General features: G+C 34.9%; 1 protein-coding gene across 11 annotated transcripts in view; it reads right to left on the bottom strand.

Moving 5' to 3' along the window:
- TMPO (thymopoietin) overlaps positions 1–15,422 on the bottom strand; it is a 38,127-nt gene that overhangs the window by 2,908 nt on the left and 19,797 nt on the right. For 7 of the 11 annotated variants that reach the window (XM_072773203.1, XM_072773201.1, XM_072773199.1 and 4 more), the window contains 2 exons: positions 15,219–15,377; positions 11,480–14,141 (listed from right to left, as the gene is read on the bottom strand). In XM_072773203.1, the coding sequence (XP_072629304.1) occupies positions 12,625–14,141; positions 15,219–15,377 (1,676 nt within the window). In that variant the 3' untranslated portion in view covers positions 11,480–12,624. Of the gene's footprint in view, positions 1–755; positions 845–1,861; positions 1,973–2,405; positions 2,502–2,600; positions 2,721–9,901; positions 10,000–11,479; positions 14,142–15,218; positions 15,378–15,422 lie in introns of those variants that run through there. The other 4 variants (XM_072773206.1, XM_072773207.1, XM_072773209.1 and 1 more) reach the window with 4 other exon arrangements.

Below are 15,422 nucleotides of genomic sequence, written 5' to 3'. Positions count from 1 at the left end.
TTTCAGAGCCAGGATATTTAGGAGATAAGAGGAAAAAAATAAATTTGTGCTTCTTTCAGTCAGGAAACAATTCAGGTGTTATCTAAACAGTCTTTTCAATTAGTAAAGGGAAACCTTAAGGGAAAAAAATTATTTCCTTCTATGTTTCTGTTTAGAGAAAAGAATTAGAAAGAAGGCAAATTATTTATTTTACTTCAGCTTATTAAAGTTAACTTTGAAACTGACTCAACTTTCAAGAACATGAACTGGTGACTTAGAATTAAACTACTCTCAAAAGAACAGTTTAATTCTGAGAACACAGGTACAATAACTGTGTGAAGAATTAAAAACTAAAATTCCGGGATCCCTGGGTGGCGCAGCGGTTTAGCGCCTGCCTTTGGCCCAGGGCGCGATCCTGGAGACCCGGGATCGAATCCCACGTCAGGCTCCCGGTGCATGGAGCCTGCTTCTCCCTCTGCCTGTGTCTCTGCCTCTCTCTCTCTCTCTCTCATGAATAAATAAATTAAAAATCTTTAAAAAAATAAAAAATAAAAAAAATAAAAACTAAAATTCCCATATTATATGCCAACCACACTTAGTTAAAAATTAAAAAATTAAAATTCCTATATATGCATTTTAAATAATCATGTTGTACATCCTAAATATATACAATTTTTTATGTCAATTACACCTCAATAAAGGCGGGAATAAATAAGTAAATATATAAAAACACCCTAGTAGAATACACTAATACTTGTTTTAATGTATCTGAATACCTAATTCCTGTTGGTGTAGATGCTTCAAAGGGAAACATTTCCTTAAGAATATCCCTTTCTATTCTTCTTTCCTCTGTTTTTTCTCCCACCTAATAAGAAACAAACAACAAGTTAACCTTTAGTGTAAATGTGCAATTAAAACAATCAAAAAAAGAAGTTTCAGAGAACAGAATGCTTTCGAGTCTGCCCCAGCTTTTACCACTGCCCTTTCTAAATTCATCACCACCCAAGTATTCATATACTTCCAAAGCTCCCTTCAATTTTTTTCAATGTTAATGTGGTAATGGGGGCCTGGGGACTGCCACACATTCAAGCAAGTTAAAAAAAAAAACAAAACAAAATGCCACAAAACCCCCCAAAACTAAAATTCAGTACAGCTAATATGGCAGCATTAGGTTCCCCCACTGGATTTATTAAAAATACACGGTTTCTTCTTCTGTTAAGAAATTTCTAATAAAATAAATAATGAAATCTGGAAGATATCAAATTAACATGGATCTTTAAATTTTAGTATATCTTTTAACTACCGAGTCAATTCAATCTTTTTAACTTAAGAAAAACCCATAAAATGATTTTTTAAATAAAATAATCTGATGGTTTTTGCAGTTTACCATTACGCTCAGATCAAAACAACCTTTGGTGAAAATTCATTAAAATTATAATGCATCATGCAGTTAGTACTTTAGCTTAATTATACAGGAGTTAATCAATTCAAGCATCATACAAAGTCACATTAAAGTCTCATTATTTGACCTTTTAGTAAAAGATAGTATAGCCTCCCCAACAGCCCAGTAATGCTTTCAACCCACATCAATAACAAAGAGAACATATTAGAAGCAGCACACCAATGAATACTCCCTTGAAAAGTAGAACTTAAGAGACACAGGAGCAAGCAGATAGTATTAGCATATCATACTATATTAGTTACTTTCGATTGTCACTAATAAAGTATGTCTTTAAAATAACATATGCATATATATACACACACACAAACACATCCCACCCAGTTAAGAAAGCTCTGCTCCCTCCCACTGCAAAAAACAAATATAAAAAATTTCCTCTTTAAAAGATCAATGATAGCATCGATCTAAATTTTATGCATTTACTTCAGCTCTCGTCAATGGTTTCTTTGGTGTTCTTCTGGGTATGTCTGAGAATTCAGTGATTGGCAGAATAGGAGCTGCATGCTTGAAATTTCCAGTCACCCTATTGACAACCTGCCAAGATTCAAATTATTCAGACTCAGAATTATCCACACAAAACAGACACGTAAAAAGAAAAAAAGATACTCTATTTCTGTAATATCTGAAAACTTTCCCGTAATAAAAATTTAGGCAAAAGAACCTAGAAATGAACATATTCAGTGCTTCTCATATGAAGCCTTACCATTCTTTAAATATTTTAGCAAGAAAGTATCCTTACAATACTTAGAAGTAGGATTCTTGGAACAAATTTATATACATAAATTAGCCATACTGAATTAGAGATTAGAATTTTAGAATTTAGCCAAATTCTAAAATTCAGAACTATATGGGGAAATTAGTTTAAAAACACAAGTTTGAGATTTGCCAAAATTTACCACCTCCCCAATTCTAATTAAAGGGTAATTTACAAAGAATACCACTTGTATAGTTTATGAAACATATTTACTAAGGTTTCGTTGCTTGAAGCCATTATAGTTTCAGCTATGGGAGTACTCTCTGAAATTATTGCACCATCTATACGAAAATGTTGTGAAGTTTCCACCTGTTAGTTTGAAAACAAAACAAAAACAATAAATATAAAATAATCACTAAAACCCTACCAATCTGAAAACCCAATTCTAAGCAATAAGCCTTGCATCACCCTTTTCCTTGGAGTTCTTCTCGACCCTCTTGTGGATTCCCTAGTTAATGCCTGCAGAGGTCCGCCTTTTGAAGATCCACTTGTCCATTCAGTCTCAGTTACTCCAGCTTGAGAATAGCTCTATTCAAGCATCGACACATTAAAAAGTCATATTCTAACATCAAACACCTTAATAATGGCCATATTAGCTAGCACACTGAGAGGTCATGAAAAATCTCCCAATGCCAGCATTTGCAAACTGCTATGTCCTCAAATTATTTCTAAATGTATTGACTGAGCTAGTAAGTAGGCACTGGAAAACACTTACAGTAAAATACACTAAAGGAGCTCACAAATCGTAAAAAAAGCAAGAATAAAAGCACATAATTTATCACCAGCTCCTTCTGGGACTTGCTGTTTGCTATTTGGCTCTTGTATCACATACAACTGCACCTCTTTTCTGTCTAAACAAAAAGGCTGATCATGACTTTTATAAGAAAGTCATTTATTATAACAAGTCAGTTTCCCTTAAAAAGTTTCCCTTAAAATTTTATAAATGTTAGCACAAGTTAAGCATTATCCTTTTCAAGTAGTTAAGATTAATGAAATAGATTCAGTTTAAATTTTAATCTATACACAGCTATCTGAACTTAAAACTTCCCAGTTATCAAACTTTTCTTAGAAACAGATATTAATATTGAGCAACAAAAACCTAGCGGTTACCTCTTTCACAAACAGCAAGCCTATAACTTCAATGCCAAACCTAAGTGCTTTATCCACTCCTTACTACAGAAACGTAGCAATAGTGATGGGTCATTGTTCTCTTCCAGTCCCAAATTCCTGACTCCTTGAAAAGCCAATAGATTTTTCCTCATTTAAAAAATAATTTAGGAGCAGCCCTGGTGGCTCAGTGGTTTAGCGCCGCTGGGGATTGAGTCCCACCTGCTTCTCCCTCTGCCTGTGTCTCTGCCTCTCTCTCTCTCTGTGTGCCTCTCATGAATAAATACAAATCTTTTAAAAAATAAAAAATAATTTAGGAGTCCTCACGTATTAGTTTGAAAACCACTAGACTGGTACTTCTCAAACTGTAATATGCAGATCAACCACCTGGAGCTTTTGTTAAAATGCAGATTCTGATTCAATAGCTCTGGGGTAGGGCCTGAGATTCTGCATTCCAAGTAGCAAGTTATTATTATTTTTAAAGATTTATTTACTCATGAGAGACACAGAGAGAGAAGCAGAGACACAGGCAGAGGGAGAAGCAGGCTCCAAGCAGGGAGCCCAACGCGGGACTTGATCCCAGGACTCCAAGATCACATCCTGGGCCAAAGGCAGGCGCTAAACCACTGAGCGACCCAGGGATCCCCAGCCAAGTAGCAAGTTATTAAACTCTGAAACCACTATTACCAGATAAAGTAACCAGAGAATATCCATCAATGGTAGTATTATACTAGAATGTGCTTATATTGTTACTTCTGCTTTCAAACTAATACTTTATCTAAATAACTGGTATTTTCGTTTCCAAGTAAGTTCCTATTATTTTTAAAGACAGATTTATTTTACTCTCATCCTGGGACAAGAGTGCTTATCCAGTGAGTATCCTTACTTCACTGAAAACATTATTACCAAAACCCCGCAAGGCACAAATTTATTTAGTCTCATATCTAAATTTGTATTTATCTATACTTGGGATTAACATTGTAAGAGTTTCGCTGACTCACAATTGGAAACTCTGGGGTCCTTCTCCTGCTGTCAAATAGGAAATATTTGCTGAATGCAAACTTAAGATTAGTCAAAAGACAAATCTGTTAAGTTACACACAAATATGATAAATGTTCATTAACAATCAAATCCCTGATTATTTGAATAGAAAGGAAGAATAGTTTTAGTATGAGGTTCTTAATCCTGGCAGCACAGTATTAACTAGGGAGCTTCTGAGAAATATCAAATGCCTGTAACCCTACATTAGTCCAATCAAGTCAGAGTCTCTTCCAGAAGTGTCTTGGGCATAGTTAAAATTTTTTTTTTTTAACAACTTCTGAGGGGATTCTTATGTGCAGCCAGTGTTGAAAACATCTGGTTTAAGATACTGTAACTGACTTGTGATGCATCTCAAAGTCAAGTATTTTCCTAAAACTACTTTCAATTGTTTCCTCTTTAATAGTTAATTGCTCAATGCCAATAAAATTAATTAGAAGCAATATTTTAAAAATATACTGGTTTGATAGTCCTATTTGGTACTATCAGTGCATACTAAGTATTTTGTTTTTTTAAAAGATTTTATGGATTTATTTAACCCAGAGATAGAAAGAGTCAGAGAGCATAAGAGAGGGGAATGGCAGAGGAGAAGGAGAAGCAGGCTGCATACAGGATAGCAGGGAGGAGCCCAAGGGCGGGCTGGATCTTAGGACCCTGGGGATCATGATCTGGGCCAAAGGCAGACATTCAACCAACTGAGCCACCCAGGCGCCTCCATACTAAGTGTTTAAAAACTCTTCAAAGAATTAAAAACTACTTCCTTCTCCCTTTTTAAATATTATATTTATTTATTTGAGAAAGAGACACAAAGGGGGGGGGGAGCACAGGAAGAAGGAGAAGCAGACTCCCCGCTGGGATCATCTCTTGAGCTGCAGTCAACCAGACCAAACAACTTAGCCACCCACGGGCCCCTAAAAACTGCATTTCTTGAAAGGGCTAATAAAACTGATAAAACACAAAGACCAGATATTTTAGCTTTGTCCAAGAAGGTGGGGATGAGGGGAGACATTGCTTTTCCTTAAAATTGGTTATCTATCAAATTCCAGGATTTTCTATTTGTTGTATTTTGGACTAATCTCTTCATCAAAAATTTTACCAAATCCACTGAAACTATTATGGTTAATAAAAAAATAACATGTTTACATTCCTGTTATCTTTGATCTTAAAGTCAAGTTCCATTTAAAGATTCTTTTATTTTCTTCTATGGAAGGGAACACAAGAAACATATTGGTTGCCTGTGGGGGAATAGCTGGGAAGGGGCAGAAAGAAACTTTTCATTATAAATCATTTATACTTCCTTTTACCCAGGTTTATTAAATTCTTTGGGTGAGGACTGTCAACTAATTTTACTAGTTCTTTCACTATTATTATCTTTAAAAAAAAATTTTTATTTATGAGAGACCGGGGGGGGGGGGGTGCAGAGACACAGGCAGAGGGAGAAGCAGGCTCCATGGGAGCGTGACATGGGACTCGATCCTGGGTCTCCAGGATCCCACCCTGGGCCAAAGGTGGCACTAAACCGCTGAGCCACCAGGGCTGCCCTCACTATTATTATCTAATTCAGAATTAATAACCTTCATAGAAAACTAGTTGACAACTCTTCACACACCAGAAAAGATATTCTGAAGATTTTTTTCTACCAGAATCCACTGCAAACAAGGGAAAATTATTGATTGAAAAGAAATTCATTGATTGCTATGTACTCTGGTGCCAAAATACTAATAACAATGTCATCTATTTTCAGCAAGATGTTCTATAGCAACTCCTTAATTTATCAGGAATACAACAGGAGAAAGAAACAAAAACCTCAAATTGCCTTTCAATAAGCTACCAGGCAAAAAGTTATTTGGAAAACAGCAGGCGGTTGAGGCACAAAAGAATGCAGAAGCTGGGCTATTAAAGGAGGCTATAGGTCTGTCAGTAAAAACAAGCTCTAAACAAAAGATTTACACAAAACTAAGTTTATAAAAGAGATAGTATAATTAATTAAAAACCACGTTACCCTGAAGAACTACCAATTTAGTAATCTGGTTAACTCATATCAATCTTTTTTTAAAACAGCGTCCTATTCCTCCATTAGAGAAAGGTATTCTCATACATTGCTGGTGGGAATGCAAAATGCATCAACTCTTATGCAGGAGATTTGATAACCAAAACTACCCAGCAATTATGCTTCTAGATTTCCCCAAGATAAATTGGCTAAAATAAGAAATGATACATGTAAAAGGCTGTTCAATTCATTTTTGCATTATCTAAGCAGTATAAATGAAAATAATCTAAGTACCCACCAAAAGGAAAGTGGCTGAATAAAAAAACACAGTACATCCATAAAATGCAATGACAGGCAGTGGTACAGAGCAATCCAGAAGACGGCTATATTGTATCCTGATAGAGAGTGATACCCAGGTTACATGTTTAGATTAACAGAAAGATAGAAATGTGCTAAATTCATTGCCTTTTATGTAAGGAGGGGAGCAAAAATAACTATTAATCTATGTATTTACTTAATGTTTTCAAAAGGAAAATTTTAACCAGAACTTAATAAAAAGTTACCTATAAATGGAAGGAACAAAGATAAAAGCCAGATTCTAACTCCATCTTATTTTGCCTAAATAAAACTGTATGTCCTCCATAATTAAAAAATAGATATGAAAGAAAAAAAATTCATTCAAGTCACTTTAAGCAGTATTTTGATTTTAGACCCACAAGACAAAACAAACAAAAAACCACACTGTAAAAACCCCCCAAAACTGCTGTTTAGCAGCCTTATGATCAGTAGTACTATATTATTTAGAAACATCTATGTAGTGATAACTACGTTAAGTCACATAATTTTAAGAACCAAGATGCTCAGGACAAAAGAGATCTAGGTAGAACAGCCACAAGGTAGATAGCTTGCATTCGTCCATAAATTTGATGAATTTGTGCTTAGTTTTCTTTTTAAAAGGTAGGTACTCCTACCTCTACTAGTAAAAAGGCCTAGAAGTAATGACAACCCAGCAGAAATGCACAACCTAGCACCCAGACTGTAGGTAGACTCCAAATAATATTTTCATTGAAAAGGATTAGGGTTCTTTGGGAAAATGGCTGATTTGGTAAAAGGCAGGCAAAATACATGAGCCTGAGACCTCTTATTGTGGCAGAAAACAAGAAACTATCAAAAAACAAACAGGGCCAATAAAACGACACAGGAACCAACTCAGTAATTCCCAATGGCTAAAGATGGCACAATTTGAAAATGATGAATGTAACTTATCATAAATGAAATATATAAAAACCTTACTAGTTAAAAAATATTTTATTGATCATCTTTCAAAGTGACTAGGGCACTTTAATTTGAAAGCTGGCAAATTATGCTAGCTGTCCTGTGTGAATTTTATCTGAAGATAATATGCAGATAATGAGGGAAAAGTTCTTTATAAAAGAATTCCACTTACAGACATAATGGAATGAGAGAATGAGAAAAATCTCTACCTTACAACCTCAAAATAGTAGATCTAGGCAATAATCATAAATGGCTGTCAAAACTGTTAAAGGGTGACATGGAACTTTAAAATGGATGGATCATGCTTTCAACATCTGAACCTATTACTAATTTAGCATCATTTGCCTCCTGAAGTGGCAAAATATAAAGGGCAGAACACCATTTATGAAATATTCGTGTCCAAGAAACTGAACATCAATCTGACCAATCCTCCACATCTATGCTGTTCAATATGGTAACTTCTAGCCATGGCTATTGAAAAAACATTCTTATCATCATAGAAAGGTCTACTCTACAGCTCTATACTGCTCTACTACAGGTCTTACTCCAGGCTACAGAAAATACAGAGTAAGAGATTGAATGACACTTGAAGAAGCAATCTGCCAAATCAAGAATGTGGGAAATTCTGGAGAGAATTGACCTGGTTTCTTCACTGAATTAATGGAGGGGAATATTACAGTGGAGATGGATACAGGCTTATGAGATAAAAACAAAACAAACAAAAAAACCCACCAAAACAGTATGTGCGGCTTGCTTGGATCCTGATTTGAGTAATTTAATCATGAGAGTATTTCTGAAACTGGAGAAATTTGAACAGAGTAGATATGAAAGAATTATTAATTTTATTAGGTATGATAATAGCATTGTTATGTATGTTTACATGAAATAGTTTCTATCTTTTAGAGATATATATTGAAATACTGACATTTTAACAGGTGAAATGTCAGAGACTCGCTTTAATATATTCCAGGAAAAAGCAAAATAACAAAACCAAAAGGAATTTAAAAAGCTGGAGTACAGATGAAGATGAAACAAAACTAGTAAAATGTTTAAAACTTGTGAAGCTCTGTGACTAGAGGGTCATTAAACTCTTCCCTCTGATTTTAATGTTCTAAATTTTGTATGAGGCCATCGTCATCTCCTAAATCTATTTTTATCCTGTCCCTCAGTTTATATTCCCCAACTCAAACCATCTTTAATACCATCCTTCATCCTGCCTTTTAACCTGTTATCTGACCAGTCGAGCATTCCTGATGGCTCCATACCATTCTGCTTTTATACTATGAACTACAATTCTCCATGCTTGTCTATTTCATTGTCCTTCACTGGATTTTCCTAGTTTCTCTTGCTCTGTTATTTTCTTATTCTTCAGCATGACCTTGTAGCTCTTCCCTAGTAATACTAGATAAAAGGGCAATAATATTTTTATTCCAGTATTTGGTTCTATATTAAACACAATATTTCACTGAGTGCTCTATACATTCTCCATAATCACCAAGCTTATCTCTAACAAATAATTCTGAAATTCAACTTATCAAGTATATCAAACCAAGACAGACATGGCTTAAGAAATCAAGAACTTCCTCTGAGGATGTGTGACTTTAGAATGACAGAAGATAAATAACCAACTGACACAAGACAAAGAAAAGATAAATAACCAACTAGACAAAAATGATAAGGAAAATGACTCCAGGGATAGCTATCTTGTAAAGGTCAGCCAAATCAATGCTAGATTAGTCAATAATTTGTTCTCTGTAAATTATGCTTTTTAGTTCTATTTCCTACATTTTCCTCTTGAAAAACTGTATCCTGCCTCCACAATGAGACAGATAAATTTTCACCTCAGAAAGGGGAAGAAAAGTGGGGTCTTAGGAACGGATTAGCTTCAGAGTCAAGGAAAAAGCCACAGGAGACAAGCAGAAGTAAAAGCAAAGTTACGAATCTAGACAAAGATTAAATATAAAATCCTTTCCCCTTCCTTTAAAAAAAATTATGCTTAGGCATTTATTTCCACCTTTTAAAATATTTCCCTTAAAAGGCAATAGGACTGGCTTTGAACCATGCTTATTAGCACAGAATCAAACACAAATGAGACACTTATTAACACTTGCTTTAGCAGTAAGCACAGGCTACACTACTGACAAAAAACATGAAGTTTAGATTTCTAATGCCATTTGATGAACAATGGAATGAACACTTCATTGACTGTGCTGGAATTTAACCAAAGGCTAGGACGCAAGCAAATTAGTGTTGTCAGATTACTTACACCTGAACACAGCGATCATAAAACTAAAGATACCTGATTGTGTTCAACTCTTCTTTGCTTGAGTGTTACTGGAGTCTTTGCTCTGCCTTTTAGTGGCTCTCTCTTCTCAAGCTTGAGCTCTATTTTAGAGTCTGGAAATAACATCGGAGAAACATTACTCTCTGAAATACACAGTAAACTACAAGGTCATCCTAACATTACCCTGGAACCTTGGTTTTAGGTACATTCTTGGGTAAAACAAGTTTGCCTATTAGTTATTACCTCAATCAACCATGACCAGCTGCAATTTCTGTCTTTGAAAACTACTTCCCCATTCTTATTTTATCCCATGTTTACTCCCCTACTCCTTAATCTGATCACCACTTCTTCCTATTCTTTACTTTTTCTGGAACTAATAGCCTAAAACATAAAGTGAATTCAAACTGTTCATGGAGGCTTATCATAAGAAACCACCTTGGTATAACTGAGGAGGTAAGGAAAATAAAACTCACAGGTCACTTTTCTTCCTCCTCTCCATTTTAATAAAAATAACATTTCTTTAAGAAGCTAGTGCATATATATTAATTACAATATCACCACAATGCCAAACAACTCAAATATATCTTTTTATAGTCTTCAATATTCCATTGTCCTTGCCTTGATTTTTATCACCATGTGAAGAACTACTTTTTTGTGTTTTTTGCTTTTTTTTTTTTTCTTCTCAGTTTTATACACCCAGCATGGTGTAGACCCCAAGAGTCACTGCTCTCTACCAACTGAGCCAGCCTGGTGCCCCTGAAGAGCTAGATTTTTAAAGACCTGTAAAAGTTTTAGTTAACCTCCACCTTTCTATGGCCATTTATCATAACAACATAGCAAAATTAATGTCCATTGTTACTACTAAAACTTGTATTACCTAAAACTTAAGTTAGATTACTTTCCTACCAGAGATAGAAACGGAGTCAATTCTTAAAAAAAAAAAAGAGAGAGAAAGAAAGAAAAAGAAATGGAATCAATTCTTAAACAAAAAGCTTAGTTTTGCATGAACTCAATGCACTGGTGCTAAAAAGTAATCAGGATAGTTCTGTTTTGCTATCTAGTCTTAGTCCAGAGTCTACTTGCAATTTCCCCCCAAATTAGTGATTTTTACCAGGCTAATTTAAATAGTTCAATTTTACTTAGGATTAAGGTATCAGCCCCACCTTCACCTCCCCAAGCATCTATTAATGGATCTATGATATATTATGTTTTGGACAATCATTAGCATTATAAACCTCATGTTTTATTTATTTTTTTTAACCTCATGTTTTATTAACTCAGAATCTAAGAATTAGAAATGACAAAGTAAAGAACCCAGTAGTAATCAAGCAGAAATTGATTAAACAAATAAGGTAGCTGGTTACAAATTTATTCCTCTGATTTAAATTCCAACAGCCAATAAAAACATGGTCTTTAATAGAAGAAAAACCACACAATGATAATTAGAATATTTTCAACTACACCATTGGAATCTCAAGTGAGTTTCAATGAAGAAATGGAAAAGGGATGTCCATGTATAAATATCTAAATTTGTTGCAACTCCAAGAATAAAAAACACACATACAACATGTTTCTGGAGACCACACAAAACTGTTCAAATTATAACTTTATTGAATTTGCAGAAAGATTCTACAGTAATACATTAAAAAAAAATCACATAGCACTTAGTAGGTACATGTATACATGTACATTCCAGAAGACAAATAACAAAATTACTCCCAGGAAGCTGCAAAGATGGACATGAATACTAAGAATATAGCGATGGCCAGGACTACCAAAGGGACTATATTTTGCTGATACTTAATACTACTATTTTCCATAAAAATACAAAGAAATTTGGTTATTAAATGCCTCTACAGTTACTTATCTTACAATCAGAGAAATGAAAACACAGAATATACTGCTTTATACAAAGGAATATAGTATGATTTCTCAAGAATTTAAAATAAATTTGCTTTTAGAATTTAGATTAAGCCTAATCATCCATGAACCATAACATAACTTGAAAGTGTTATAAAAAAAAAAAAAAAAAAAAGGGCCACTTTCCCAGTGTCTAGTTCATCGGACAAACTATAGTGACAGTGAGAATGCACTATTCCAGAATTTTATGATTTAGAGTAGATTTTGCAAGGTGTGGTCCATGAACTGTTTGCTACCAGTCCTTAAAGAAATGAGACACTTGTACCAGAATGTAAATTGGCACACAGTTTTTATCAATAAAAGTTTGCCATAAAACTAAACCCTGTCATCGATTTAAGAAGTGTCTCTAGATCCAAATTCTGGTGCACACTTCTCTTGTCTATGAATTAGTAACCATCTGCAGTCTGGCACTTTGAATTGCACTGATCTAGAATAGTATGAGGGAATACAGAGGTAAAAAACACAAAACTGAGAATAAAAGAAAAAAAACGTAGCCAAGTTCCAGAAAATAAAGATATATAGTAATATTTAAATCAGTGAAGACTCACTTATATTCTAATTAATTGCATTTTCTTAGTTTTGGAGAATTGTAAAATCTTAATAGGTTAGAGTGACCTGTATGAGGCAAAAAATGTGACTTGTTATTACTTTTATACTGTAATTTGATGGGTAGAAGTTTGACTTTGAAAATAGCCCAATCTGGAAACTATAAAGATCTTCAAAGAAAATTTTTGCATAAAAGCAATTGAAATTCTTAGAGAAGCTTCTAAGTTCCCCATTATCAAAGATCAAATAGGTGTCTTTTATTCTTAACTTAATTAGCGTTTATTTCCACGCTTTTTAGTTACTTTGTATACTTCTCCTCCAAATAAGGTTTCACCTTTAAAAGGAGTAACAACCAGCTTATTTTTAGAAGCTGGATTAATTTTACAATCCTTCAGGCAGAGATAGCGGCGACCTAAAGTGGAAGCTCCCATGCTATGGGCAGCCATCTTTACTTCATCAAATGCAGCTTCACAAAGAAATGAGGCTGCATCATATGTTTTGCTCAGAATCCCAAGTGCCTGGTGCATATGACTAGGGTCTGAGCTAAGAATTTGTGCAGCCTGACTAATGTCTGCCTGCAGAGCCCTAACCACAAAGGCGGTATGGGTTGCAATCTGCAATGCTGATGCTGCAGCTTCATATGTTCTACAAAGTACTAAGTCTAACTGTTTATCACAAGACTCCGTGGAAGCTGCCTGAGTACCTACTGGTGGAGTGGCTTCAGATATAAACTCCAGTATTTCATCATCTACTTTTGGAACTGATAATATCCGTGTTGCCTCTCTGGAAGATACTGGATACTTGCATGCCAATGAAGGCAGTTGCCTGTCAATTTGCTGCCACTCCTCTTCAATTACTTTTAAAATAGATTCATGGAAGGGAAAAGATAGTTCTGGGGCATCTACTTTCTCATGTTGTGATTGCTTAGACACTTCCATGCCTAAGGTGGTGAGTGAATGAGAGACAACAGTTTTGGCAAAAGATGACATCACTCCAGATCCAGGTGTATTTTGAAATGCCACAAAGGAACCTGAATCCTTTTCCTCTACTGACTTTTCACTGAGTCTAGGGAATTTTCGTGGAGGAGACAGGGATTCAGTGTCTTGATAATTAGATCGATCAATTCTCTTCCATCTGTTTTCTACATCCATTGGGGGTGTAGAGTTTGAAGTCCCAGGCAAACTACCTACTCCACCCTGGACCAACAGAGAATTGACATAATCTCTGATTGCCTGAGCAAGTGGAGGAGAAATTATTTGTGAACTCTCGGACTCCTCTAGCCCTTTCCTGTCACTAGAGAGAACTGACTGATCTAAAACATGGGACTTCTCAGTACACAATGGTTGAATTCCACTTTTCTCGCCACAATAAATATTTTCTACTATATCTTTATAGCAAGTAGTGGTGGTTTCTTTAATCAGTGAAGGAGAAGCTGCAGCAGAGACCAACATGGCAGCGAGTTCATGCTGAGAAGATGCCGAAGAACTTTTCTCTAAACATCTACCATGGCTAGACTTGGAGGAAGTAAACAAATTCCCTCCAGAGGCTAACTTCTGCAAATGTTCCCTGCCAGGCAAGGTTGTGGCAATAAGAGGTTCCCTAGGTGGGTCTCCCTTAGAAGTATGAACTTTCTTAGCTGCCTGTAGTTCAGTCCTGCCCAAAGGAGGACGGGTGGAGATTTCAGGAAAAGAAATACCCTGAAAAAATCCACCAGAGGGAGTAGTTGGAAGTTCAGAAAAAGGAACAAAATCCCTAGTGGACTTCACTTTCTTGTGTTCTTTCTTCTTTCCTGTAGAGGCAAAAGAGGCAGGAAGTTTAAGCATTACTTGTGTTCAAGCTGATTTTATTCTTTGCCTCCTTGCTAACATAGTGCTGTTGAAGGAAAAGACTATATTTCATATTCTGAACAACCAATTCAACACACTGTGCCCTGGCAGGCAATGCTTATGAAGATATAAGCAATTTGGGTTAAATAATCATAAATTGACAAACAAGTCAAATGAATTAAAACTTTATAAATATCAAGCATTCTTTTATAGAAAGAACATTAATTTCATGTACTACTTTCAAAAAATACTTAAATATCATGGTCAAATTTTCTTAAAATATAGTCTACTAGAAATACGTCAAAATATGTGCTTCATAGCTGCCTTGAAATCACATTATCTAGCAAAAACTATAAATTTAAACGCTTAGCAAAAGAGAACAGAGCATATACGCCATATTATAAATACTAGGACTATGTATTAATTCTAATAAACTGGACACATATGTAATTAATCAGTAAGATGAGATCTCAATAGTATAATAGAATAAAGAAAAGTAAGTGATAAGACTTAGCATGGTATTTAAGTTCAAAATAGTACCATGTATAAGATGCATATGAAAAAGTGTTCAGGGGTGCCTAGGTGACCGAGTCGGTTAAGCATCTGACTCTTTATCTCAGCTCAGGTGTTGATCTCAGGATGTGAATTCAAAAAGTATTTAAAATGGATTGGAAAGATAAGCATCAAATTAATGACAGTGGTAGCCTCTGTGTTGCTAATACTTGGAAAGGGTAAGTGGGGAAAACATCTTTATTTTTAATATTTTATTCTTTTAGAAAAATGAAATTTGAAGCAAAAAAGATAAAGGTACCCCCAAAAACAAAACCAAAACCAATGAGACATTTGTAGTTTTCTGTTTCTTAGAATTCTCAACAAAAGGTATTTAAATCGAATTACTTGGGAGGATTATTGATGATATGAACAAAAATCACATATAACTTGGTGATATTATTTAAAATTGTATCTTCTTCAGGGTTACTGTATCTTACGAGTCTGGAAAAAAATTACAAACAGTTGGTTAACATCATTTAAAATTTTACCTTCTTCGTTGTCACTGTATCTGTCAGAGTCATTACTTCCATTCTGTCTTGTATTTTCTGCTGAAGAAGAAATCGTAGGCAGAGGAGTAGAAGATCTTGACTCTGTTCCCTGTTCCCTCAGTTTCAACAGTTTTTTCTCATATAGCTTCCTGGTTGTTCCTGTATTAAGGCAGAACTTACTTGAGCATCTGTACTGTTTTATTT

The sequence above is a fragment of the Canis lupus genome, chromosome 13, assembly GCF_048164855.1.
Source record: "Canis lupus baileyi chromosome 13, mCanLup2.hap1, whole genome shotgun sequence".
NCBI lineage: Eukaryota > Metazoa > Chordata > Mammalia > Carnivora > Canidae > Canis > Canis lupus.
The sequence above is the reverse complement of the archived record's forward strand: the minus strand, read 5'-3'. Positions and strand labels throughout refer to the sequence as shown.